Raw genomic sequence first — 26,965 nt, forward strand, 5'->3', positions numbered from 1 at the left:
CGGTTTTGCTCTTTAATGTCAGAAATAAAGTTGGGCAGTTACGATGAAAATGGTGTTCAGGGAGTGGAGCTAGAAGTACCCAGAATGGGCTTCAAAATCTGGGCTACTCAATGATGTATCTGAGCTTTTGCTGTGTAACAAAACATTCTAAAACTTCTTGGCTTAAAACAACAAACATATATTAAGGTCCTAATGATGTAGGTTATTTGGACAATCCTGATTGGGTTGGCTTTGCTAATGTTGTTCATGTGTCCAGAGTCAGCTGGTGGATTGACTGTTGGCTGGGTTATCTAGTATGACCTCACTCACAAGTCTGGCAGTTGACTGGTTGTCAATTGGTACCATAGTGGTGACTAGATCACATGTTTCTATTCATCCAGTAAGCTTGTGGAGATTTCCTCACATCTCCACAAAGGCTGCAGGAGCTGGGCACTGATAAATATTTGAAACATCTATGCCTGTACCCTGGGAATTTAATCTTAGGTAAGAAAGAAAGCTCCATTTCATCTTTGATTTTTTGAGCACATGGGATGAGATGAGGAAAGCAAAGTGAAACAAGATATAGTTTCTGCCTTCATGGAGTTTATAGTCTAATGGGAATACACAGATGAGAAACCAGATAATGAAACACACACGCACGGGTAAGTATAGGATGTTATGAGGAATCAAGGGGTACATTGATCCTGAGTGGGTAGATGGGATATCCATTAGTAGTCTAGGCTGCTTACATATAAACTCATTAATGTTCATAACATCCCTATAAGGTAGGTGCTATGGGTATCCCTGTTTTACAGAAAAAAGAAAAGTTGGATCACAGAAAGGTTAAGTGATGTGCTTGAGGTCACAAAACTGGTAAGTGGCAGAATTGGAATTTGTGTACAGAGTACCGGTTCTTAACTTGCCACAATCCATGTTCTTGACCATTTCCATTTGCTGCCTATGGAAATGGGGATAGGGGAGAAGTGGGTATAATTGAAGGATCATTCAGACTTCCTACAGAATAACTTGGTTGAGAGCTGAATTCCTGGATAGGTATAAATTCTATTCTCTATAAATAGCCTTCAGATACTTGCAAGTTTCAATCTCTGTGAGTGATGCTCATGTGTGTTTTTGCACATGAACACATGCAGGCCTGTGCCCACATGCACCCACGTATAGAGAGGATTGAACTCTAACAGATAGACATATAAATTGGTCCATATGGTAGGGTTCAGCTTTCTTTGTTCCTTTAATTAACTGTATCTATCTGTCCATTCATCTATTCTATTTTCTTTCTATTTGGAATCTCCTTCCTACCCTGGGACTGGGTTATTTGGATTTTCTTCCTGTTTTTGTTTCCTTTTTTTTTTTTCTTCAGGTTGTCAGGTTCTGCTTTCTCATTGCCAGAGGTTCTCTTCTGCTGACAAAGGAGGTGGCCCCCTCCCTCCTTTCCTTCTCTTAAACCTTAAGCATTGACTAGGTTCCCTATGACAGGTGATACTATATGAGAGAGCAAAGGAAGACTTCCTCAACAATGGCTAATCAATCAGAGAGACACAGCCACTTTTGCTGGAAGTAGAATATGCCTGAGAAAGGGAGGGAGCCTAACAAATCATTTAAGACTGAGCTCAGACATTCATTTATGGGATGTGTGTGTGTGTGTGCATGCATATGTGTGTGTGCGTGTATGTGTGAGAGTGATATACTCTAAGGGAGATATTTAGAACTTACACTTCAGTGAAAGGCCGAGGTTTGTTTTGTTTTAAAGTTTATTTATTTATTTTGCACACGCGAGAGTGCACAAGTGGGGGAAGGGACAGAAAAAGAGAGAGAGAGAGAGAGATTGAGAGAGAGAGAGAGAGAGAGAGAGAGAGAATCCCAAGCAGGCTCTGAGCTATAGTGCAGAGCCTGATGTGGGGCTCAAACTCATGAACCACAAGACCATGACCTGAGCAGAAATCAAGAGCCGGATGCTTAAGCAACTGAGCCACCCAGATGTCCAAAAGCAGAGGTTATCTAATTTCTGATTTTGGTTCTTCAACTGTTTCTGTACGTCTACATTATGCAAGAAATGTCCTAACTACAACCAAGGACAGCCTCTGTATATTATTTTCTGCTGTCGTCATAACAAATGATCACAAACTGTATCCCAATGGTCTTGTAACCAGGAAGTCTGACATGGGCATCACTGGGATAAAAACCAAGGTGTTGACAGGGCTGTGTTCCTTTCTGGAGGCTCTAGGGAAGGACCTGTTTCCTCACTCATTTGGGTTTTTTAGCTGCATTCAGTTCCTTGCAGTTGTAGGACTGAGGTCCCCTAGCAAACTGATTGTAGGTCCATTCTCAACTCCTTCCCACCCCCTCCTGTTCTGAACACCCCCCCTTGGTCCCTCACATCAGATCAAGCCCTGCCAATCCAGCCTTCCCAAATCTCTGTACTTTGTTCTTTCCTCTCAGGTGCACTGTTTCATTTTGGTTCTCATCCTCTCGCCTAGGGATTTACAACATAACCTTGATTGGATTCCCTCTCTCCCAGTCCCTCATCACTCAAATGTGTCTTCTCAAAGCACAGGTCTGATCATGAAAATGACACTCTTTTATTTAAAGCTTTTTTTTTTCCTATCTGGTCACAATGTGCCCCTTAAATCACATCCTCCATGGTGGCCTCCTATCCTGCTTCACTTTCTGCTCCAAACACACCAGGCACCTTTAGACTCTGCCTTTGCCCAGGCTGTTCCTCTGCCTTGAGTTCTCCCCCATTGAACTCAAGCTTGTCAAAATCCACAGGTCATCTTCAAAGTGCAGGTCAGATGAGGCCTCCTCTGGGAGGACGTATGTGATTTGTCAGGTGGCTGTCCCCTCCCTCAGCGTTGAGGTGGCACTGAGTCCTGAGCTTACTTATGTCCATGCATTGGAGTCACTTATTTAAATCTGTCTCCCTTCTGGACCCTGTGAGACAGAACTAGGTTGTCTTAGTCATCTTTGTGTCCCCCCAACACACAGTAGGCTCCGATGACGGCTGGCTGAATTGACCTGATCTTGTTGAATTGGTGTGATGTTTTTACGCAGCAGTGAGATGGTGACTGTGGCCATCTGTAGAGGCAGTGTGCTGACCGTCCGCCATACCCGGTCATCTGGGGTAGTGCTTGGCAGGACTCTGGAGACAGACCTGAAGAAGAGCACTAGCTTGCACCAGGGATGGACAAGTCCCTGGAAATTTGCAGCACGCCGGTTCTCCACCCCCTCCGCATCCCGTCCCCTCCCTCCGGAGAAGGCCCTTATTTGAGATCTCTCTTCCCCTCATTAGCTGAGCTTGCTGAGTGTTCCCCAGCTGCAGCTTCCTTTGGTCCTTCTCCGGCTTCCACTGTTTGTTTATTTTCTTTCCTGTCAGCTTCTTCCTCTGCTGTGGTTGTAAATAGAGCTGATGACTGTCAGCTCCGGGGCCTGTGCAGTGAACCTGCCCCATGTCAGTGGCAGGTCAGGTAGACTCTAGCATCAGATGCTGCGGGTTAGCCCTCAGGCTAAGAAGCTTCTCCAGGCACTGGCCCAAGCTGCCCAGCAGATTTTGCTCCTGACCATCCAAATGGAACTTTACAGAGAGAAGCGTCATGTGACATGCTCCATCCCCTCTGGGTGGGTGCTCCCTTTTGCTCCTGTTCTTGCCATGGCAACCTCCTGGTCACAGGTTGGGCAGGTGGCAGAGGGGCACTCAGACTTGCCTGCAGTGTAGAGTGACGTGTGACACCAAACGTTTCATGCATTATAGTCTTTCTTGCCAGCTTTTCCCTTCTCTTTGAGAAAGTTGGAGCTGTGCTTGGTCTAAAGTGTCTAGCTATTCCAAATTCCTAAGGCAGAGTGGCCTTGCCAGTTGGTCACGGAAGGAGATGGAGACAACCTTGACAGCAGGCTAGGAATATGGTGCTTCATCTTTCCCCCCACACCACCTAGTCAAGTGATGTTTCCAGCCTGGTCTGTCTTTGAGCCAAGGCAGTGCATCCTCTCTCCCCCATGCCAGTTACCCGAGTTCACCTCCTTCCCCTCTGTGCAACTCAGGGGATCTCCTCCCTCCTCCCTTCTCCTCCTCCTTCTGCCACCCCCCTGCTCTCTGCCTCTCCCTGAATTCTCCAGAGCAGCCGGCCCCTCAGTGATGAGCTGTCAGCGGGAGAGCCACACAACACAGGCAGTGGCATCCTGCTTCAGTCTTCAGTCCTCCCCCAACTCGGCGTGGCAGTGCGCATCATCTATCAGAGTGCCCCTCTCCCTCCCTCCGCCTCCCCACCCCCTTCCCTTGCCGCCAGCTCTTTCCCCGTTCATGAGATGCAAAACCCTGGCAGGCGGGCGAGCAGAGCGGAGCGGGAGCAGGAGCCGCACGTTGCAGCAGCTCTGCCAGGGGCGCAGAGGTGAGGTGGGCCGTGTCCCTCTGCCACCCTCTCCCATGTACCAGGAGGTGGCTGACTCTGTCACTCAGGGCCTCACCGAGCCATGCCCAGCTGGGGCCGGGGCCAGCCACACCTTCCCAGCGGCACTGCCCACCGCCAGACAGGTAAGAGAGAGCAGCTCCTTCCAGCAGGGCCTGGATGGATCCCTGGACTGGCCAACCCCGGCCACAAGTCTTGCTGAGGAGGGCAGGGCACCGCAGGGCAGAAAAGGCACTGCCCTCCTGTCAGTCCTTGTTCATTCTGTCACAGAGCTTTGCAGAGGGGGGCAAGCCTGTCACCCTTGCCCGGAGCGAGAGTGCAGGAATATGCCCATTCTTCCCACTTAGTGGGCGCCAAGCTGCAAATGTCCTTTTTTTGTGTTCCTTTTTTCTCCCCAGTCCTAACTCCTCATACCCCCTGAAACCTGTTTCCTGGTCCCAAGAGATGCCATTTCTTCACTCAGATCCCTTGTTGGGCGGAGTGGGGGGGTGGTTGATATCAGGACTGTGGCACTGCCTCTTTTCGCTCCATTCATGTCTTTTCTGCTGCTGTTTTAAGTGGGTCGTCTGCACAGCAGTCTGGCTGCCCACAGCATCTGTTTTGTTTCGTCCAAGTGCAGGTCCCGGTGTTGCTGGTGACTAACACTGGTGACACATTCCAGTGCAGGATTCACAATCACAATGAGTCGGAGGCAGATGAAGGTACATTGGAGGTCGCCAGTTTTTTCTGTTGTTATCTTTCCCCCCAGCTTTGTTGAGGTGGAATTAACAAACAAAATTGTGATATGTTTAAAGTGTCCAATGTGATGATCTGGTAGATACATGGATTCCCACCATTGAGGTAACTAACATCCATTGGCAGGTCACTGATTTCTTTCTTTTATTAATTAAATTTGTTTTATTATTATATGCATTGCTGGAATAACATCATAATTAAAATTTTGCTCACACTCTGGATTGTTTGCTTGAACATATTCTTAAAACTAGACTTGCTGGGACAAGGTTTTTTGTTTTTGTTTTTGTTTTAACTGAGATATAATTGCCACGTACCATTATATTAGTTTCAGGTGTACAACACAATGATTTGGTTTGTGTATGTATTGCAAAGTGATTGCCACAATAAATGTAGTTAATATCCATCATCATACATAGCTACTGGGTTTTTGCTTTGTTTTGTTTTTTTGTGTTTTGTTTTGTTTTGTTTTGTTTTTTTTGGCAGGTCACCAATTGCTAAGCAGTGAATTGAGGGCATAGTTGCCACTTATAGGAGGTGATGAGTCCCTGGCATCAGCTAAATGGGTGCTTCTCAGGGCTGTCTCGGTAGTGACTTTTGGGAGGTGTGGAGGAGAGTGGTTTTTCTGTTTCTGTGTTAGAGCCACTCAATGTCAATCCATTGTTTCACACACATCCTGAAAATCTGGCTTTCAGGTCCTTCTAAGTCCTGATCTTGGGGTGCTTTCAAAGTAATGAAATAAGAAGGAAAACCTGCTGCATCCTGCAGTGTGGGTTGTTTTTTGGATTATTTGTTCCTACAGATTTGGAAAACTTCAGGGTTTTCTTGGAAGATGGAGGAGGTGCTGGAAAGTAGGGGAGTGAGATAGCTGTGATCCTGAGATCATATAAGTGTTTGGGAAAAGCTCAGAGCTGTAAACATGCAATGTGATATTATGCTATCGATGGCTGTTATTTTGGGAGTGATAGCCCCATGAGCACTGAATCAATCTCGTAAACTAGTTTTTGTTAACCATTTGCTCTCTTCTCAGTCCTTAGAATAGGTTTCCTAGAGAAGGTCCATGGGCCTGGGGTGAACAGGGCTATTAGAGTATGTAGACAGCCCTGTAGTCCACCGTGTCCAGGTGTCACTAAGCCACCCCTGGGGACCGGCTCCATTAGTCACTTAAAAAAAAAAAAATTCACCCAGTGCCTAATACACAAAGAATCGGAAAACTTTCTCATAATATGTGTCTGGTTGGATTAAGTCTGATACTGAAGCCAAGGTCTTTCTTTCATGGGTCAGTTAACTCTGACCTGAAGATCATGGTTCCTTAGCTATGATAGCCATTTCACAAATGCCAGGTACTCCTAGGGGAGTGAGTGAGAGTGTGGATGGATGGCTGAGCAAATCCCATCATAGTTCCATTAACAAAAGCCTCCAAACGTGGATCTCAGTGATGAAGATCTATTCACGCTGAAATGTTGTATAGAGTAGGGAAAGCCCTGGTGGTCCTGGGTTCAAGTCTCCCTAGGGCCATTAATGGAATTACCATGGGCCCTTCACTCAGGGCTACTGAACAACTTTGCTTCTGTAGTCTGTAAAATGGGCACAATAATCAGCACCCAGCTTACTTCCAAAGGTTTTTGTGAGATCCACTAGAAGGAATAATGGTAGCTCCCAGCTACCAAGATGTGCCAGACACCTTTGCTAGGTAATTTCCCTACATGATGCTGTTTAATCCTCTCGACTTCCCAGAGCATATTGAGGCTAGGAGGTTAAGAACTGATCAAATTCAGCCAGAGAAGTGAAAGCAATTTGTAGGTTGTGATTGTGCCACATAAATGTAAGCTTTGTTTTGTGTGATGGCTTCATGGCTTAGACTTTTTGTGCTGCCCATCCTATCCCAGACTGTTTTGTGCTTTTTTATTTCCTCTTGGTCCAAAAATCTACACCTCCAGAGATGCTAGAAGTGCTCCTTTGCTCCCCATCTGCGCCTCAGGGATTAGGATGTTTTTCACTGGCCAGGAAGCTTCAGCCTTCTCATCGGGTCCTTTGTTAGTGTGCTGTGTATGGAATTTCCAACAGGCTTCTGAATTTTTCAACAAAAGGTCCTAGAAGGAAGAGGGCCTCTTCCGACCAGGCCTTGTCTCTCAAGGAAAAGTGTTAGAATCTGCTCGGCATCTTTGTGCATCAGAGTGCACTCACACAGCCCTGGGGCCTCCTCCTGCCCCCAGCGCGGACGTTAATGTGCGCCCAGCACAGGCTCAAAAGCAAGTTGCCTCCCTTCCCTGAGGGCTCTGTGAAGGTAGGAGCAGATCCCAGTGGGAGAGCTGTCCCTGGAGGAGGCCGGGGCTCCACTCCACTGATTTCTACCACTGTTGCTGCACCAGAGCCCAACCCTGGTCTGATGGCTATGAGGAGTTTCCTTTTCACGTGACTCTAAGTGACTGGCCAGAATGGAGCTGGTGAAAGCCATTGGCTGAAGTCATTGAAAATGGAGGATTAGAAACAGCTTGTTTTATATTCAGAGGAGGGGAGAGGGCCGAAGCTGCCTTCTGCCCACAGCTGTAGACCCTGATGGCAAATGGTAAAGCTTTTGTTACTGCCTAAGGAGGGGAAGAGATTGATAGCCAGCGCCCTGGCACCACAAGATAGGAGGAGAGAGCCACATTTCAGTTGTGGCAGTCCCTCGTGCTTACATCACAGCCCCAGGGCTTTGAAAACTAGGTCCTGCTGCTGCTCTCTCTCTGGCCTGCTGCCCCTTCCTCTGCAGCCTTCATCCCCACACCCATTTGGTGTTGGGCCTCTGCTCTCTGTGACTGACACCGTCAGTGTGACTTCATGTTTTAATGCACTGAATAATGTACAATCCATGTTTGCTTATATATCCCACTGAATTCTTACAGTAAAACAGGAGGTTGGCATTGCCTTAGTAATTCTGATTTCATAGATAAGAAAGCAAGGTCTTCAGCCAAGATGACCCAACAATGAATGGGCAGAGTTGGAACGTGAACCCCTATCACCAGATCCTGGAGCCTGTACCATTTCTGTGACTCTGTACGTGGTCTCACTCACTTGTCTGCTGGCTGGTTCAGCAAATGTTTATTGAGCATCTTCTTGGTGCCAGGCACTGTACGTGGTGTTGGAGATATAGAGATGGAAAATACAGCTTTCACTTACATAATGTGCACAGGTAATGTACTCTGCCTGGTACATTGTTTGGCACACAGGAAATGCCTCAATGTTAGTTGAATAAATGGATGAATGAATGAATGAATAAATGAATACACTTTCCTGCCCTTGATGAACCTAAGAGTCTGATTAGTAGAAGAGAGTTGCAGGCACCAGATCAGGCCATGTTCTGATACACAGAAGCATGTGTGGGAGCACATGGTAGGGCACTTATGGAATCTGGGTGTGCAGGGGAGGCTGCTTGGAGGAAGTGGTCCTGAGGTGCAATTTGAAGGATGAGAAGGCATGAATGAGGCCCAGAGATGTGGAGCCTGTGGTATGCGCTCAAGATTGTGAACCACATGGAGTCATTGGAGCATGAAAAACAAACCAGGGGAGTGGTGGGTGGCCCTCGAGGCAGGTGGGACCCAGCTCTAGGGGAGCTCATGTGTTAGGATGTTTAACTGTATCCATAGGCCAGGGGGCTTATAGGTTGTGAGGAGAAGTGAATGCAGTCATATTTGTGATTTAAACTGGTTACTATGGCTGCAAAATGGAGCTGAAGTTAAGGGGGGTAGGTTGATCACAGACACCAAAGACAACGAGGACAAGAACCAGGGATGAACAAGTGGGACATGTAGCAGGGCAGTACTAGTAAGGATGGAGAGGAGGGGACAGATGTGAAAATGATGAGGGAGATTTGATCAGTATGATCTGGTAATTGGTTGACTATAGGAGATAAGAGAAAAGGGAGTAGTGTCTAATTACTTCCTTATTTCTGGCTTGAGTTACTCAGTGGTTGGTGGTGTCAGAAACTGAGACCAGGAATTCCAGAGGAAGATTTGTATGTGTATGTAAGGTGATGGGGGTGGGGTGGGGGATAAAATGGGTCAGGAGAAGAAGGGGCTATGATATGGTTAATTATTAGACATATTTTTATTTGTTGTGCCTGTGGGATACCTGACGGGTATGTCCAGCAACCCATGGGCTGTAAAGAATCTATATGATTGGAAGAGCGACCGGAATTAGAGGAAAATATTCAGAAGTGGTCAGTATACCCAGTGTAGTTGGGACTACAGGCAAGGATGAGATTGCCCAAGGAGCATTTAAAGAGAGAAGAGCAGGAAACCAAGGTTAGAGGGCAGGAGAATGTCAGCATTATGGAGTGGGCAGAGGAGGAGCCAGCAAAGGAGACCAAGGAGGTCGAGGGGGTGGAGGTGCCAAAACTAAATCGCCACCATGGCAAATGCACCCAGAGGTCCATGAGGACAAGGACCATGGACCACCGAACCTCACAATATGGAAGTTGCTCTTTCAAGGGAGCGGTAGGGATGGAAACCAAACTGCAAAGGATGGAGGAAGGGATAGGAAGTGGGGAAACAGGAAATTCTTTCAGGGAGCTTTGCTGACAAAAGGAGGAACCTCCCACCCCAGGGGAGAATATTTTTGTAATGAAAGAGTATTTTTATTTATAAGTATAGAATAACATGGGAGAAGGAAAGAATAAAGGTACAGGGTTGATAAAGCAGGGCAGATGGGAAGGAGGGGCTCAGGGCCACAGGAGGAAGGATTTACCTTGAGTAGACACATCCATGAATGGTGGGAAGGAAGGAAAGTTGTGTGTAAGTGTGGCTAGAATCGCAGGGGATGAGACAGGGAAAGGGCTTGAGATAATTCATATCTGAGGCCTCAATTATCTTGGTGAACCAGGAGATCAGGGTAGGGGTGTGTGAAGGATTGTGTGTGTTGCGTGAGCCCTCTCTTTGCCTCCACTGTGGACTCCCACCCTTCAGCTGCCTTCATGGAAGCCAGCTGGCCAATGGGAAGCTAGTTTGTAAAAGCCAAGTTCACTGTTTGAGGCTGAGGTTACAATAGGAACGAAGAAGGGTTGGGGAGGTAAGCACACAGGTCGTCATTTGTATCCTGATCCAAGACTTACTTACCATCCTGGATTCTGGATGTGGAGATGGGCAGCTCAGCAGTGGGAAGAAAGGATATGGTGGGATTCCACCCCAGGAGCTCTGGGCTGGAGTTCTGACCATGCCTTACGAAATGTGACCTTGGGCAAAGTCTTTAAAGTTTACTTTCTGTAGGTGATAACAAAGACTCATACCCCCTCGAAACCTCTATGAATTTTGGCAACTGCTCCATAGAAGTCAAATAAAAGGTTTTTCTGAAAATGGATTTATTCGTGGGAAAGAAAACTTACAATACCGGAAATCAATTCCTATTCAAATTGCCTCTTTCTATATTTCAGTTTTCTTGCACTAATAGTTTACACTTTATAGGCTTATTTTACTGAAGCATATATTGTCAGTGGTCACACTATTTAAAACAGTTTTATGCACAATTTTAAATATACACAAGAGAATAGAACAGTGAACACCTGTGTATAACCTCCCAGCTTCAACACCCTGCACTCCCATCCACCCTAAATGATTTTGAAGCAATTCCCAGATAACATATTATTTCAACTCTAAATATTTCAGAATGTATCTCTATATAATAAGTTGCTTAAGAAAAAAAAACCCTCAATATCACATTAATATCAATATCTAATCAGTGCTTAAATTTCTTGTAATATTTTATGGTTTTAAATTTGAATCAGGGTCCAAAATAAACTCCACGTATTGCATTTGGTTGATAGATAGATAGATATGTGTGTGTGTCTGTGTGTGCGTGTGTGTGTGGACACACACACACACGCACACACACATCTAACACTGGTGACCATTGTTGGAGGAACAGTCCTATAATTCCTAAAATCCCTATAACATCTCATTTTGTGTCATTTGCCCCGTGCTGGTGTACCATTTAATTTTAGGAGGCCTAAGGAACAATTGCATAGACTCCAAAGTTTCTGAAGTTTAATTTTTTTTTTCAACATTTATTTATTTTTGGGACAGAGAGAGACAGAGCATGAACGGGGGAGTGGCAGAGAGAGAGGGAGACACAGAATCGGAAACAGGCTCCAGCCTCTGAGCCATCAGCCCAGAGCCTGACGCGGGGCTCAAACTCACGGGCCGCGAGATCGTGACCTGGCTGAAGTCGGACGCTTAACCGACTGCACCACCCAGGCGCCCCTGAAGTTTAATTTTAAAATTCCTTCTAGATACACTTAAAAGGAGAAGCATAACAATAGTGAATAAAGAAAAGAGGACAGAAAAGGCTGCAGTGAGTGGTAAAGAGACACATGAGAGCTCAAAAGGAACAAAAGAGAATGAAAAAGGTACCAGAGACACGTGTAACCCCCTATCCACCAAGACGCTTGAAAAGCCTCACAAACATGTTTCATACATTTTTGTGTCACCTCGGTTAGCAGGTAGTACACATGAATCTTTTAATAACAACGTTGTATTCATTTAGGGCATTTTCCCGAACAGTTTATCAAATAGTGGGCAGATGTCATCCAAGTAATCCCCTATGTGAAGTAGGGAAGTAGTAGGAATCCTAATTCCCATTTTACAGATGACGAAACAGACGAGACGGCTAATGATCGTGGCTCACATTACACACTCATTTGCCGTTTGCCATTTGCCAAGCATTGCTCGAGCCACTCGGTTAATCCATGTAACAATCCTCTAATAAGCCTACAGCTTTGGTACTGTTGTCTTCATTCTACCTGTGATGAAAACGGCTCAGGAGGAGTAATGTGCCCATAGTCACAGATCTGGAAAATTACAGAGTAGGGATTGAAACTCAGGCCTGTCCAACCCACTTTTCTTTTTTCCAGGTCAGTATACTCCCCACTAAATCAGTGATTTTTTAAAAAAGACGTATATACTTACTTGCTGGCAAAATTCTATTTCAATATTTTTATTTATTTTTGAGAGAGAGTGTGTGAAGTGGGGAGGGACAGAGAGAGAGGGAGACACAGAATCCAAAGCAGGCTCCAGGTTCCAAGCTGTCAGCACAGAGCCCGACTCGAGGCTCAAACTCACGAACTGTGAGATCATGACCTGAGCCGAAGTCGGATGCTTAACTGACTGAGCCACCCAGGCACCCCTGGCAAAATTCTATTTAAAGAGAAGTCCAGAGTATCACCAAGTATAATACAGACTTTCCTTGACTTCTGATGGGGTTATGTCCTGATAAACTCATCATAAGTTGAAAATACCCTAAGTCAAAAATGCATTTGATACATCTAACCTACTGAACTTCATAGCTTAGCCTGGGCTACCTTAAACATGCTCCAAACACTTACTTTAGCTACAGTTGGGCAAAATCATCCAACACAAAGCCCATTTTATAATCAAGTGTCGAACATCTCATGTAATGTATTGAGTACTGCACTGAAAGTGAAACACGGGATGGTTGTAAGCATACAGGTTGGTTGTAAGGGTATTAGTTGTTGACTCTTGTGATCTCGCGGCTGCCGCTGTGCGGGATCATGAGCAAGCATCCTACCACGTATCACCAGCCTGAGAAAAAGAGCAGAATGCAAAACACGAAGTCTGGTCTCCACTTAATGTGTGTCCCTTTCTCACCACAGCAAAGTCACACAGTCATAAGGGGAACAATCTCAGGTGGACCCATCATAAGTCGGGGACCATCTGTGGTAGGGCATACAGTGGACTAGAATTTGCAAGGCATCTTCCTTCCCACATCCTTTTTATAGGATCCTTTATAGGATCCTTTTCTTTCTTATAGCCACTCTGAAAAATAAACAGGACAGTTCATTTGTGTTTTATGGGAGAATAAATCAAAATTCAAAGCTCTGTTGATTAAATAAACACACGGGGCATTTGGCAATAAACCTCCTCCTCTACTACCATGGCTTTTAAAAAATATTATATTGCAGACAGTAATTCCCTTTATCTTCATGATGTTAGTGACCACATAGCTAGTTAGGGTAGTGAGTGTCATGGAGCTAGTTAACGCAGAGTTAGGACCAGAGGTCTTTTCTTCTCATTCCAGATCCTGTGCTCGTTCGGGTCTCTGTGCAAACCTCATGGGCTCACACCTTTGACTGCTGACTTCTTTCCGCATCCCCTCTGATATTCCTCGTGAGAAGTTGAGCAGACTTATTACAAATTAAATATCTGGATGCTTGAACTGATGAGCAGGAAATGAGGCTGCTAATACTCAGAGGGATGAAATCGAGACGTATTTTTTTTTTTTAAGTAGAATTTTGGGCCGAGTGGCCTCTTTCTGTCCTTCCCTTCCCTGTGTCCTTCCAGTCTCCATGGAAACCCCAAATCAATGCAGCATATGTTGATTCATGTTTCTGCTGTTACTAGGAAGCTACAGAGTGGAAATTGCTTTTAAAAGATTTGTGGAAGAGCTTTAGCATGCTGACCAGAATTCAAATCTAATATCTGAATGACTGTTTCATTAAAAGCTTTTAATGTGGCACTGTCTTAGGTGGTATGTTGATTAAATAAACACACAGGGGACATTTGGCAGTAAACCTCCTCCTCTACTAACATGGCTTTTAAAAATATTATATTGCAGACTGTAATTCCCTTTATCTTCAATTTAATTACATTTTTGTGGCCTGTGTGACAATGCCAGGTGCTCCTTTTGCTCTTGATTAATTCCACCCTGCCCTGACTGCACTGTTGGGAACAATAGTTCGCAAATACCCATGCTGCTGCCCCTGAGCGTCGTTAGCGTTAGGCTGACTGCAGTCTTGACCCTGAGACTGTGGTAGTCCAAAGTGTTTGCGCCATAAGGAATGCTCGGTGATTTTTCAGAATTTTTTTTTTTTTTATGAGCTCAAAATCAAATCCAGCTGACATTTATTAAACACCTGCTTCAGACGAGGCAATGAGAATTGATAGCAAGGGGAGTAAATCAGAGTCTGTCTTTGTGGAACACGTAGTCATTTGGGAGGATCGGAAAACATAAATCACAAGGAAAAACTATAGACCATGTTGGGGGCTGTCAGAGTCACACGGCAATGTGGTGGTGTTGGGATGGAGGGATTCCTTTTCTGATTGAGGGTGTTCTGAAAAAGCTTTGGAAAGGAGAATTTTTATTTTGGAGGTATTGGGTTGAGAGAAGGAACTGGGAGTTAAGAGGGTAGATCCAGGGTGTGGGGGAACATTCTGGGCAGAGGAGGCAGCAGAGGAATCAGGCACGTGTGTGTGCACAATGGGATACAAGACCGGATAGGCAAATGGGACCAAATTGTCAGGATGTCAGGTAGGACACATTGCCACAATGAAGCCCATCGAAAATGACTATAGAGACGATTCACTTTATGGTACCTGTTCAGTGGGTGACTCTGGTGGTAGTGTAGTGCGCCATGAGGTTTATGGGGGGTGGGGGGAGGCATCGAAATGGGGGCAGGAAGATCAGCTACTTAGGAGGGAGTGGAAGAGGAATGCACCAAGCTGGGTGCCCAATGACCTCTGAACGGCAGTGTCAATGAATGAGAGGGGATAAAGTTAAGAAATAGTTCAGAAATGTAATGAGAAGTTTTAAAAATCAGTTCAACGGGGCAAGAGAAAAAGAAGCCAGAAATACCTCTACTCACTACCCTGGGGCTAGGACAGAGCACTGTCATGAGCAAGCATAGGGAGCCCAGCAGGAAGGGAGGATTTGGAGGGAAAGGAGGTTGTTTCGGACACAGTTGCATCTGCAGAGTCTGAGGGGGATGGAGTTGTCTGGTTGTCCTCTGGAAAAGAGGCAGGACTGAAGCACGGTTGCCAGAGGTTGGGTTTCCCAGGAGGAACAAACGGAGAGGGAGAAGAGCTGAGAGGGGCAGGGAAGAGTGAGAAACTCAGAGTGAGAGCAGGGCTTGTGATGCCTGTTTTCCTGGGAAAAACCCTGTGTCTGGGCTGAGATGTCCTATGCCGAGTCTGCAGCCAGCAACTCAGGAGCAGTGACCAGAAGAGAATCCAGGGCTCTGTATTCCTGGGCCAGGGCTCTAACCCCGGGGAAACAGTGCAAGTAGGTGAGTGCCTTTGTCACTACTACCCCTCCCTGCGTGCCCTTCCCTGTCTCTCTCCTTCAGGAGAGGAGACCATGCCCGAATGTGGACCCCCTCCGCTCTGCTGAGCCCCCCACCCTGCCCCCGCAGGAATGCCTAGTGTACCTGCCTCTGTAGGAAGAAAGATTAAGTTAGAGTCCTCCCCTGAGAGGGACCCTGTACTAGGTCTGTGCTTCTCAAACTAGGGTACGGTGTAGTTACACTTTGACGTTTAGGAATGTTTGGGTTAAAAAAAAAAGTTTGGACTAGCTTTCATTTTTCTTTTTTTTTAAAGTTTATTTATTTACTTTGAGAGAGAGAGAGAGAGGGAGAGAGAGAGAGAGAGAGAGAGAGAGAGAGAGAGAGAGAGAGAATCCTAAGTAGGATCCGTGCTGTACGCATAGAACCTGATGAGGGGCTCAAACCCACAAACCGTGAGATTATGACCTGAGCCGAGATCAAGAGTTGGAGGCTTAACTGGTCAAGCCACCCAGTACCCCTAATTTTTTCTTTTTACTCATGTTAGATGCATGTCCTAGCTCTTTATATTCCTGCTGTTCCTTACATTTTTATTAATGATTCTATCTTTCCTTAAACACTTGGGTTGGCTTATTGACTTCCTAGGACTATATCATTTCTCCAATGGCTAATTGAAGATTATGATGCCAAGTTAATACTAGTCAGCCCCCACATGAGACTTGGGCCCATCTGCAGTCCTGCCCTAACTCCTCAGTGCCTTTCAATCCTGGATGCCAGATGGGGCAGCCTGGGACTTGGAGGAGGCCTTTATCTCACAATTTTAGCACCAGAAGAGGAGTCCCATGATGATACTACCTTTGTGTTAAAAGCAAGGGGCATAGCAAGGGTTGGAAACAGGAAGTTTGGTATCAGGCACCAGCTCTGCCACTTTTAAGTGACTTGTCTCTGTTTCTCCATCTGTAAAATGGGGACGATAAAAATGTCAGCCTTGTAAGTTTGTTGTGAGAGTTAAATAAGACAGCAGCGGTGCAACGTTGAGCACAATGTCTGGCACATACTGAGTGCTTGTTTAAAAAAGCCTGTATGCATGGAATCGGGGAGGATCCACCTTGTGGAATAACTTCTCTTGGATTAGGGAAGTGCTTATCAATGGGCCGTATTCACAGTTTATATGTGAACCTGTTTCTTACGGTTGCCATGTATCAAGAAAATGTCTAGAAGCAAAGGATTCTCTTTATGCTTCAATTCTTATTCTTTTTCAAAAATTTATTTGCTTTGCAAGAGAGAGCAAGAGAGAGAGAGAGAGAGAGCAGGGAAGGGGCAGAGAGAGAGAGACAGACAGACAGACAGAATCCCAAGCAGGCTCCTTGCTGTCAGCATGGAGTGTGTGTGATGCGGGGCTTGAACCCCCGAAGCCGCAAGATCAGGACCTGAGCCGAAACCAAGAGTCAGAAGCTCAACCAACTGAGCCACAGGCACCCCCTATGCTTAAATTCTAAACCCCAGGTAGCATCAGGGTTCAAGATAGGGGCTTTGAGGAATGGAAAACATTTCTCTTGCATCTCATTTTATAACACGAAGTTCCATTTACCTAACAGAGGCACACTGTGGACTTTTCCAGAGAGAGACAATGAGTCACTGTGGAGGCAGCATCAGACTTTTTATTTCATCCTGTCGTCAGTGTGTGCTTGAGGCATACTCCTATCACTGTGAGAATATGGGTTCTGCACCAACAGACCTGCCAGGAATTCGGTCCCAGCGTGACGTAGTAGGGAAAGCTCTGCTGTAAGAGTTCTAAGAAAACAAGTCTGGTCCTTGAGTTGCCCCTGACGTGTGTGTCACTTAGAAAAAGGCATGCTACCTTTTCTAGCCTCAATCTTCTCATCTGTAACTTGGGGAGATTAATACTCTGACTATGGAATAGGATTGTTGAGAAACAATACACGAACATGCTTTCCACATTATGAAAGGTTAAACAAATGGAATCTAATATTTTTATTATAAAGCCATCACCTTCTGTAGAGATTTCTGCTGCCTGTAGCAAATGCTGCCTTCTAGGTGTCCGATATGACTTGCGGCAAAGGTTCGGTACGCTTGGAGCTAGTTCCTGAGTGGGAGCAGGAGATCCAGCCTTAGAGACTAGAGTAGAATGTGGAGAAGGTCAGCTTTGTCCCAGGGTAGCAGTTTGCAAACTTTAGCATGCATCAGAATCACCTGGGAGAGTGGGTTCCATCCCCTGGGCTTCTGATTCTGTAGGTCTGGGGGTTGGGCCTGAGAATTTGCATTTCTAACACATTCCCAGGTGATGCTGACAGCTGCTGGTGGAGGGTGGCGTGGGGGGGGGGGGTGGATACTCAGAGAACTACTGTACTAGGGCAAGCAGGAAGTCAGGAAGAGGGAGTCCTCCTTCTGGAGGAGGACTGAACCAGACAGTGTGAAGGTCCATGTGGGTAAGGTGGTTTGGAAGGACAAAAAATGCAGAAGACAGAAAAATAGGGATAATGTGCAGATTGGGCAGAACAAAGGGAAAAGTCTCACTCCATAACAAATGCAAGTAGGGGGAAGTTGCTAGGTGATGGATGAGGGAGAGAGGTGAATTTCCACTGTAGGAAAAGCCAGCAGAATTGGAAATATACATGTTTTAAGGAGGCAGAAGAGGTGGAAATTTCTCATTAAGAAGTCAGGAGTGATGGTGTGTTTGGTGCTGGGGGGTGGGAGTAGAGACAGACGGGGGAGAAGTGCCTTCGTAGAGTAAGGGGGACAGCTGAGATGTGGCAGAGGGGGTAATTTCAGGGCTGTGTGGTTTGGCTTGGTAGTGAAGCACAATAGAAATTGGGAGAAAGGGGGTGGAATTTAGATGTGTGACCTGCCCCGTAGCTTTCTTGCTCTCTGCATTTATCACATCACATCACACCCAGCAAGACAGCCCCCCTCCTCCTGGCTCATTAGGAGATTTGATTCGGCTTGGCTCCTGCTGTCAGCAGCTGTCTGGGGCAAGATCTTTATGCTCCCTGCTCCCTGAGCAGCAACCAGCCTTCAGCCAGCAGCAGAGCTCATTAGAAGAGGGCCCCCTGGACACTGGATTTTCAGCTCATTGGTGGCCGGAAAGAGTTAATACCTACGGCTTCGCTGCCCCCTGCACAGCCTCTGGGTGCAGAGGGAGGCAGCTTTGGGCTGTGGGGACTTCTCCCTGAGCTGCAGCCAGAGGAGCAGGGAAGCAGGTTAGTGAGGCTGAAGAGGAAGGTACGGGAGGAGTGCCAGGCGAGCTCTGTTCAGGGGCACCTCCTGCATCCTGCCAATGAGGATGGGCGTGCAGACTGTGCCCGGGAGCTGAGCCGCCGCCCGCTGGGTGTAGGCTGCTTCAGTATTTACTGGATGTGACAAGCAGAGAGAAGAGCTTTGAGCGGGGCCGCCTGCTGCCCGGCTCGAGTGGTGGGAGGTGTGTTGTGCGTGCATGCGTGTGTATATATGTGTGTGCACGCACGAGTGTGCCTGTGCATCCATGCACACATGTTCTTCACCCACCGAGGATCTGACTGCTAAAAGAAAGATCTACTCTTTCCCCAGAACTCCTTAGCCTGCAGCCTCTCTGACCATCCAGTTGGCAAAGACCTGCAGGCCATGAGGACCGGTCAAAGACAGTGAGTATGGCTTTTGCTTTTCTCTTTCCTCTTCAAGGTGCCCATGTGGGCTGATTGCATTATCCATATTTAATTAACCTGCCTCTCCATGCATATTGATTGCTTTCTCCCTGCTGAGACTCTTCGTTTCTCTTCCCCTCTTTAAAAATCGTTGCTCTTTGCTTTTAACCTTTGTTTTTTCCTTGAGTATCCTCTCTTTCCATTATGTCCCATCCTGTCCGCCTCAGAGTCACCTGTAACTTGGTGTCCACCTAAGAGGGCACATTGCTGCAGGCCTGTCTGGGCTCTGGTAACCCCGAATTCTGTCCCCTAGAAGTCAAGGGCCAAATGGAATTAGAGCCCCAAGATGCTGGGGTGAAGGAGGCAGCGGGGGCCAGAGTGTCCTGTAGATTCTTATTTAATCGAATCCAAGGCTGAACTGAGTAAAGGGATGGTGGAAGGTCTGAGGGGCAGCGGTGGGCAGTGCTGGATTTGGAAGGGAGAGAGGCAGGCATGGAAGCAGTCCCGGCAAGCCAGTAGGAGCTAGCAGTGGGAACGGGAAGAGAGGCAAGGCAGTGACCGGAGGCCTGGTAACACCTGCCCCCAATGACCTTGCCTGCCATGTACGTGGGGAGCAGTCCCTGCTTCTGTTCAACACCAGAGTAATGAAGGCCCCTGGCACAGGCTTCCCGTCCTCTGTGGCTGTTTCCCATAAGCAGGAGGAAATGAGGCAGAGGTGCCCCAAACAGTGATTTCTTGCAGCTGTAGGAGAACCTTAAGGCTGCAAAGAGCTTCGATTTCCTGACTTCTGGCCAGGCAGGTGTGCGCACCATTAGGACAAGGATGAAGGAGACGTCCTCACTGGCAGGGAACATGATCTAAGCTCAGTTGCCTGGGGATGAGCTTTTACACAAAGTCTAACTGGTTTTATTTATTTATTTTTTAGTTTAGTTTTAAAGCAGTCTTTTAATTTTATTAATTATGGTATTATTCGAGACGGTATTTCAAAAAGTATTTGTTGAAATGTTCCGTGTAATATCAAACTAACTTACATGGAGTAAGATCGAGTGGGGACCTTTTCTATCTAAATTAGGTTTCTTTTAAAATGGATTCTATGTTTGGTGTCAGGGTTCCCCGGGGGAGCCCTTTATGGATAGGCTGCTCTCTTCACGTGTTTCTTCCTGTCATTTTTGTGGGAACAAAGGGTTTGAAGTACTGAGAGTGGGACCCTCAGGAGAGAGAGATGATCAGTCGATGAGCCCTCAGCCTCAGTATCCCCTTTCCTGATGTCCTCCCTGCTTCAGGTCGGGAACAGGCCAGTGCCCAGGCTGAGGAAGGTCAGGCAGCCTCCCCGTGGGCAAGACAGAGAGGTTGGCATATTCATTTTGTCAGCTTGTGCCTGTGATCCCTGCAAAGGAGCAAGCCTATGCCGTGACAGTGCTCGATGAGCCTTCACCCTTCCTCCTGCTTATACCCTCCCAAGGCCCCTTGCATCCCATCCTTAGAGGAAGGCGAGAATCAGAGAGGCAGCCAATCAAATAATTCTAGAACAAGCGCTGACCACCCACTCCCCACCCCTGGCTGGCTGTTCACTTGGGCCCCACCAGAGTAAGACAAAGAGAATGGTAATTTTTGGCTTGCCAGGCCCATGCCTCCCTCCCCTGGGGCATGTGCCCCACTTCACTGTTGATGGGCTGTGTTTTGGGGACGTAGGAGCCACCCAGCAATTTGTCCCTGTTCATCCTTAGTTGGTCACCCTTCCTCAGGACAAGCAGGCATTTGTGGGGAGCGGGCTGTGTGTGGGAAGGTATTCTGTCAGCGGAAAGCCATCCAAGAGGATTTGTAGCGCAGTCAGATAAGAGAGGGTGGCCCCCCTCTTACAGCAGATTCTTTGATTTTAGGTGAGAGGACGTGAGAGGGATTTACCCCTGTGCCCCGCAGTCTTATCTCCCGCCCTGACGTCCCTGCACACCGGCCAGAGGGTTAACCGTAAGCGTGTGCCTGCATGGCCGCTTTACTGATGCCACGCAGGTAATGATGCTAACCTGTCTTCCCGCGCCTGTCCCTTTCCCCTTTCTCCCCTGCTGTTTGAGCCTGCCCCAGCCTTCTAATCCCACGGGTGGTCCACTTGCATCCAGCCCCTCAGGCCATCTGTGTGGACCATGCTGTCCTTCCTGGGTGCTTCTTGCAAAGTTGTGGCCTTGCAAACGGGACCTGCCTTAGCGCCGAACCCTCCTATTGACTGGTGGGACTCATGGGGTGGGACTGTGCATGAGCTTGTACTGAACCATTTAGGGACCTCTATAAGGTACTGGAACAGGGAAGAGAGATGAGGGCAAGCTTTGATTTCTGGTTTTGTGTTGTTGTTGTTGTTGTTGTTTTTAAGTAACCTTAACCTTTGACTCTCACTTCTGCTCCCATTATTTCAGACCTAACTAACAGGGTTATAATTCAGGTCTCAGCTACACAAGATGGAAAATCAAAACCATTTGGCCCCAAAGAATATCTTGTGGAAGATCTTTGCAAACTATTTGGGAGAATCACCGTTGTCTTGGTAACAAGTATACCCTGTACACTGGCCCCTGCTAAACTTGGTTAGATGGCTTTTGTGGATTTGCCATTTTTTGAAGTCCTCTTAATTGCTCTTCAGGGGCATTGACCTGACTATTCTGTGATTGATGATTCTGGGGCACCGAGGAGTGAATGTACTCCCTGAAAGTTGGGTTTTGGCCTTGGTGCAGCCAGAGCAAGACCTTTACTTGAATTCATGGAATGTGGTGACTCAGGGGCCCTTAATCAGTTGCTCACATGGCCTGGTGTCAGAGCACCCTGTGATTTGTAAGAGTGAGTGGACATAACATGCTCACCATCGCCGGAGATAGAATGGCTCGCACCAATGTTTTAAAATGCCACAAAATCGATGGCTTCATAATGCGCCTGGCTGAGATCAGAGGTGGGAACATAGGACGTGCAGACCCAGTTTTCTGCAGGAGAGGGGATATTTCTGGGAACTTGGATGTTCCAGCTTTAAAAGGCTCTCGGAGATGGGCTGTGGAATACAAATGTCCACCCTTGCCAAATATAATACCATCCCAGTTGACGTTTGTTGGAGAAGCTGGGACAGGGATGAAAACCCATGTGGAGTGAAAGGAAGAGATCGAATTGGATGGCTTCTAATGTCTCTGCCCAGGTCCAGGATTCGTGAAACAGGGGAAGGGAAAGCCAGGCTGGAAGAACTTCCCTTCCACATGGAAAATCACTTCTCTAGGACTATTTCTGTGGCAAATTGTTACCAGTGTGCATGTGGCGGTGCCCTTTTAGGTCACTCCAAAGTCCTGATTTGATTACCCCAAACCCTTCCCGCTTACCTTTGCTCTGCATGCGAGGAGCTGCCACGGTTAAAGGTCCAGGGTCAGTAAACTTACTCTGTCAAGGGACAGAGAGTAAATATTTTGAGTTTTATACAGTCTGTATTGTAACCATCCAACTCTGCCCTCCTGCTTGAAAGCAGCTTTAGACAATATGGAAATGAATGGGTGCTGTCGTGTTCCAGTAAACTTTATTTACACAAACAGGCATCTTGTGGGGCCGTAGTTTGCTGATCTCTGGTTAAAGGTTAAAAGGCACTAATGTTGTAAGTCGGAAAGAGACATTCGCGTAATTTCCCATTGGATTCTCCATAACAGAGAACCTTTAAACGTCTTAGGAAAATAAAAAGTACAAGAATTTTACACATATGTGTTAAAATTGTAAACATGCTGATTGAGATAAGCCAGAATATGAGTAGGAATATGAGAGATGAGTGAAGTCCATGAAAGAACTGAGAAAGGGGTCCTGGTTCTTGACCATTCATTGTAGTCACCTATGGGTGTTGGTCCTTGCTGGTCCGTAGCCATTTATGTATATGTATATATATATATCCCCCCAGGTTTTGGGATGAGTGGGGAGAACCTGAGTCAGAATTAATTTGCCTTAAAGCTTCATTTGTGTGCTGAGATTCTGTGGTCAGCACCCCTGTCTTATGCGAACAACTCTCTACCCTCCGTGTGGGTACCACTTCCAAGGCTTTGCAATCAGAAACTGCTGCTGTTGCTCCTTTGCCCTCCTAGTGGGAGAGCAAAATGTGGATTGTTATTTTGTCTTCGCCCGTATTTCCTTTCCCTACAGAGAATCCCAATTTAGAAATTCTTCCAAGCTAATGACCTTCATTGACTTACTATCAAGTTGAATGTAGCTTTGAAAAAGCCTTAAGCCTCTAGGGGGTAGGGTACCTATTACCATTCCAGTAGTCAAGTTAGGGAGTGAGTATATCCCTTGATCTTCTAGGTATCTCTCCTCTTGTTCATGAAATCTTTAGGGAGCGCCTGGGGCAGGATGGGGGGTCAGGGGAGGCAGCTGAGGCTCCTGCAGCAGCAGTTCCGGGGGGCCTTTCTAGAGCTGACAGGTACAATCACAACAGTTCCCCGTCCTTCTGCCCTGTGTTGTTGCAGGAACAAAGGGATGAGGACCCGCCTGGGATGCCTGTCTCACAAGTCAGACTCGTGTAGTGATTTCACAGCTATTCTTCCCGACAAACCCAACCGTGCTCTAAAGTGAGTAGTGCGGCCACCTGGCATTCCCAGGGGGCTCACCATGGGGTGCCCACCTCAGGGCTGTAGGACCTGTTCTTCTCTATTGAGTTGTTGACCAGATGAGCCGGGTGACAGTAAATCCCTGCCACTTGGCAGCTTCTTTTATATCCCTAAACGCGAGTGCGTGGACGTGTACTTTCCTTTTCAAAATGCATGATTTAATTCAGAATAGGAACCCTGTTTTTACTTTTTTTTTTTAATGTTTCTTTATTTTTGAGAGAAAGACAGAGTGTGAGTCGGGGAGGGACAGAGAGGGAGGGAGACACAGAATCCAAAGCGGGCTCCAGGCTCCGAGCTGTCAGCACAGTGGGGCTCGAACCCACAAACGAGATTATAACCTCAGCTGAAGTTGGACGCTTAACTGACTGAGCCACCCAGGTGCCACCAGCTCTTTTTACTTTTAAGAGAACCATATTATCCACCACTCTTACGAATCTGTGATGAAGGATACTCCCTGGTTCTACTTAGTTGGCCATCTGAGCTCTTAGTTTGGAAACAAGCACTCAAAAATACTCTAAAAATGTGTTTAGGTTCAGATAATCTGGATTCAGTTCTTGTACTGTGCAAGTACTGTGTTAAATGATGTCCTAGATGTTACCTCCTTTAACCCTTCGAGGTTCTGGGATGTGCATCATGATACCCATTGCACAGGTGAAGAGGTTTATGTCACAGTAAAATATGGAGTCAGGAGCTCAGCCTACCTTTTCTGACTCTAAGGCTGGTTTCTTTCCATGGTTGTCTTGGCATCTTTATATCATGTGCTTACTTAGCTTGGTTTTTTAGACTGAAACCTAATGTACTCAACACACTGAATTCCAGTACTGAGGTTTGCCATCAGTTACTTAAGAATGTACCCATCGACAGTGACAGAACTGTAGGAATCCAGGTGTGGTTCTTCGTCTGTACCCCTTCCTCTCATTGTTCTGATTTGTTTGCCTGAGCAAATCTCAATGGTTGCTGATGGCGGGGCGGGGGTGGGGGTCATTTCAGAAATATTCAAGAGAGATGTTTCTTCTTTCCTAGGAGACTATCCACAGAAGAAGCCACGAGGTGGGCAGATTCCTTTGACGTGCTTCTCTCCCATAAGTGTAAGTAGAGTCAGGTCTCATTGTGTCGCAGCAAATCACCCGTTTAACAAAAGATGCACCAAATTCCCACCATGATCCAGGTACTGTACTGGGTGCCCCACACAGCTCAGGTCCCTGCCCTCACAGAGCCTCCTGCTTAGAGAAGTAGATGGATAACAAAACACAGTTTAAGTGTAGTGGGAAGAGGGCCTTCTTTCCTGCATTCTGGGTTGAAAGTATGGTCCCAAGAAGCCTTCATATTTTCAGCAGTTCTGGCAAGAAAGAATTCAGTTTAGGGAGTTGGAGTGATGGGCTCAGTGGGAATGACCATCTAGTTTCCACCCCAGATCTTGTTTATAAAATTAAATGACCTCCCTCCAAGTCCCTGGAGAGCCTTGGGTTACTCATCCATCAAATGTATATTCTGTGCGTTTTGTTAGTCTCTTGAGTTGGCATAGTTTTGTGTTTTCTTGTTGCTTTTTATTTTGGGGCTTTACTACTCCGGCTGTATCACACTCCTCAGTTTCTGGATGGGTGTGGTTTTTCCTAGAACATATTTCTGCTGCCCCTTCTTTTCTGTTTTCCCTTTTCCTCATTTCTCATCCCTTTTGTCCCCCAACAGATACAGACGTAATCATGCATATTTTGGGGTGGGAAGGGTGCTTTGACGACGGCCAAACTCTCCAGCTCTTGCTTTTTTCTCATCATAAGCAAGTCCAAAATTATCAGGCTTTGAAATTCTACTGGTGGGGTGTCTGGGCAATTTAGTCGGTTAAGCCCCGACTCTTGATCTTGGCTCACATCATGATCTCAGGGTTCAGTTCATGGGTTCGAGCCCCTGCTTAGGATTCTTTCTCTCCCTCTCTCTTTTTACCCCTCCCTCCCCCTGCTCATGTTCTCTCTCTCGCTCTCTCTCAAAATAAATAAATAAAACTTAAAAAACAAAAAAAGAAATCCTAGTGGCAAGAAATACATAGGAGTGGGCGAGCAGGGGTGAGGAAGAGAAGAGGGTCTTTTGCAGAGGAAAGGTTTTACCCAGACCTTCAGAGTTCCTTTTATACCCTTCCTGCCAATAGTAGAAATCCTGATTGATCTGGGTACAGAAGGGTAGCTTTTAGCTTAGAGTCTTGTTTCCACTTAATTGGGGAACTTGATTTTTGTAAGAGGAGGTTAAGGGCATTGGCTGATATTCAGACCTATGTTCTGGATTTTGACCCAGCTCGGCTACTAGGTAATTGAGTGGCCTTGATGGAGTCCCCCAATCCTCAGATGTCTTTAGAACTGGTTTTTCTCTCTGCTGGATGGGCTGTTCCCTCTAACTATGCCCCTGATCCTAGTAAACTAGTTAACAAATGCTCTTGAACAGATTTTAAAATGAAATGTGAGATCTAAGACTAAGCATATATTGTAGCAAGTAGTTTCGTGAGACACATAGTCATTTGAGTGTTCTGTGGACTACACTCAGGAAGGAAAACAAGCCAGCATAGGTAGAGTGTGTGTGACATGTGGCTGTACCCCAAACAGCCAGCTTCTGTGGTAAATTTGCCAAGGTAATGGCATATGTTCAATAATACTTTGGATTTGGCAGGAAGGCTTGTTTTTATGAGGCTATTTTTTTGACTTGTTTTCTGGAGTCACATTAGGCTAGACAAGTGTCACTATTAATTTACACCTTCTTTCCTGGCTGGATTTACTTCAAGGTCATCTTGAAGTTTGGTTTCTATTTCAGCCTCATAACTGACTCACTTAGTTCAAGTCCCTGAGGCTGTTTCCTCATTCTGAAATGGTGATAGAAACACCTGTGTGCTACCTGTCACCTGGTTATGAGAATCTTCACAAGAAGACACCTTTATTGGGGTTTTCTGCTTAAAGGTGTTGTGTAAGAATATGGTGGTATTTTTTTTAATGATGCTTATTTATCAAATGCAAAATAAATGTGCCTTAAGAATAAGTTTGCAAATTTGGCTGCCAGTTATTAATGCTGAGCCATTAGAGACAAAGCTTATGGTCATTAAATTAGCGGATGGAATCTTAGGGTATATTTGAACTGCTGCAGTGACAAGACCTGGAGATTAAAAGGTTTACTTTTATTTGTTTTATTCAGTGACTTTTAGAGCTGCAGACACTTGGTTCTCCTTCCATCCTGGATGTATTTGGTTTCCAGGAAGGCAGTTACTCCTTTCTGAGATGGGGATTCCACTAAGGGGCCACCACGTTGCTTCTTTGTCAAGGCACAACAGAAATAGGTTGTTTTGGACTTGGAGGTTCTGTGATCCTTCCTGGAGTCTGATGTTCTGTTTTGATTTCTGTTTAGCATAGAAATAAAAAGCCAATGAGCGAACATCTTTGAGAAGAAAGAGGCCTGTATTCACAGGTCACTGGCAGAATTTCCGTAGCCTTCTCCCTGTGAAGGCTAGGGAGGAGTTGGAGCCCAGGTTACCTTGAAGGGTGTTGACAACTTTCTTAAAGT

At 46.3% G+C, this 26,965-nt stretch overlaps 1 protein-coding gene across 18 annotated transcripts in view; it reads left to right on the forward strand.

The window, feature by feature from the left end:
• Positions 1-26,965, forward strand: part of RGS8 (regulator of G protein signaling 8) — a 133,765-nt gene that overhangs the window by 86,348 nt on the left and 20,452 nt on the right. For 4 of the 18 annotated variants that reach the window (XM_045049480.1, XM_019821754.3, XM_045049489.1 and 1 more), the window contains 3 exons: positions 18,745-18,818; positions 23,288-23,389; positions 24,452-24,516. In XM_045049480.1, coding sequence (XP_044905415.1) covers positions 18,745-18,818; positions 23,288-23,389; positions 24,452-24,516 — 241 coding nt within the window. The other 14 variants (XM_019821755.3, XM_019821756.3, XM_045049484.1 and 11 more) reach the window with 14 other exon arrangements.

The sequence above is a fragment of the Felis catus genome, chromosome F1, assembly GCF_018350175.1.
Source record: "Felis catus isolate Fca126 chromosome F1, F.catus_Fca126_mat1.0, whole genome shotgun sequence".
In the NCBI taxonomy this organism is placed as follows: domain Eukaryota; kingdom Metazoa; phylum Chordata; class Mammalia; order Carnivora; family Felidae; genus Felis; species Felis catus.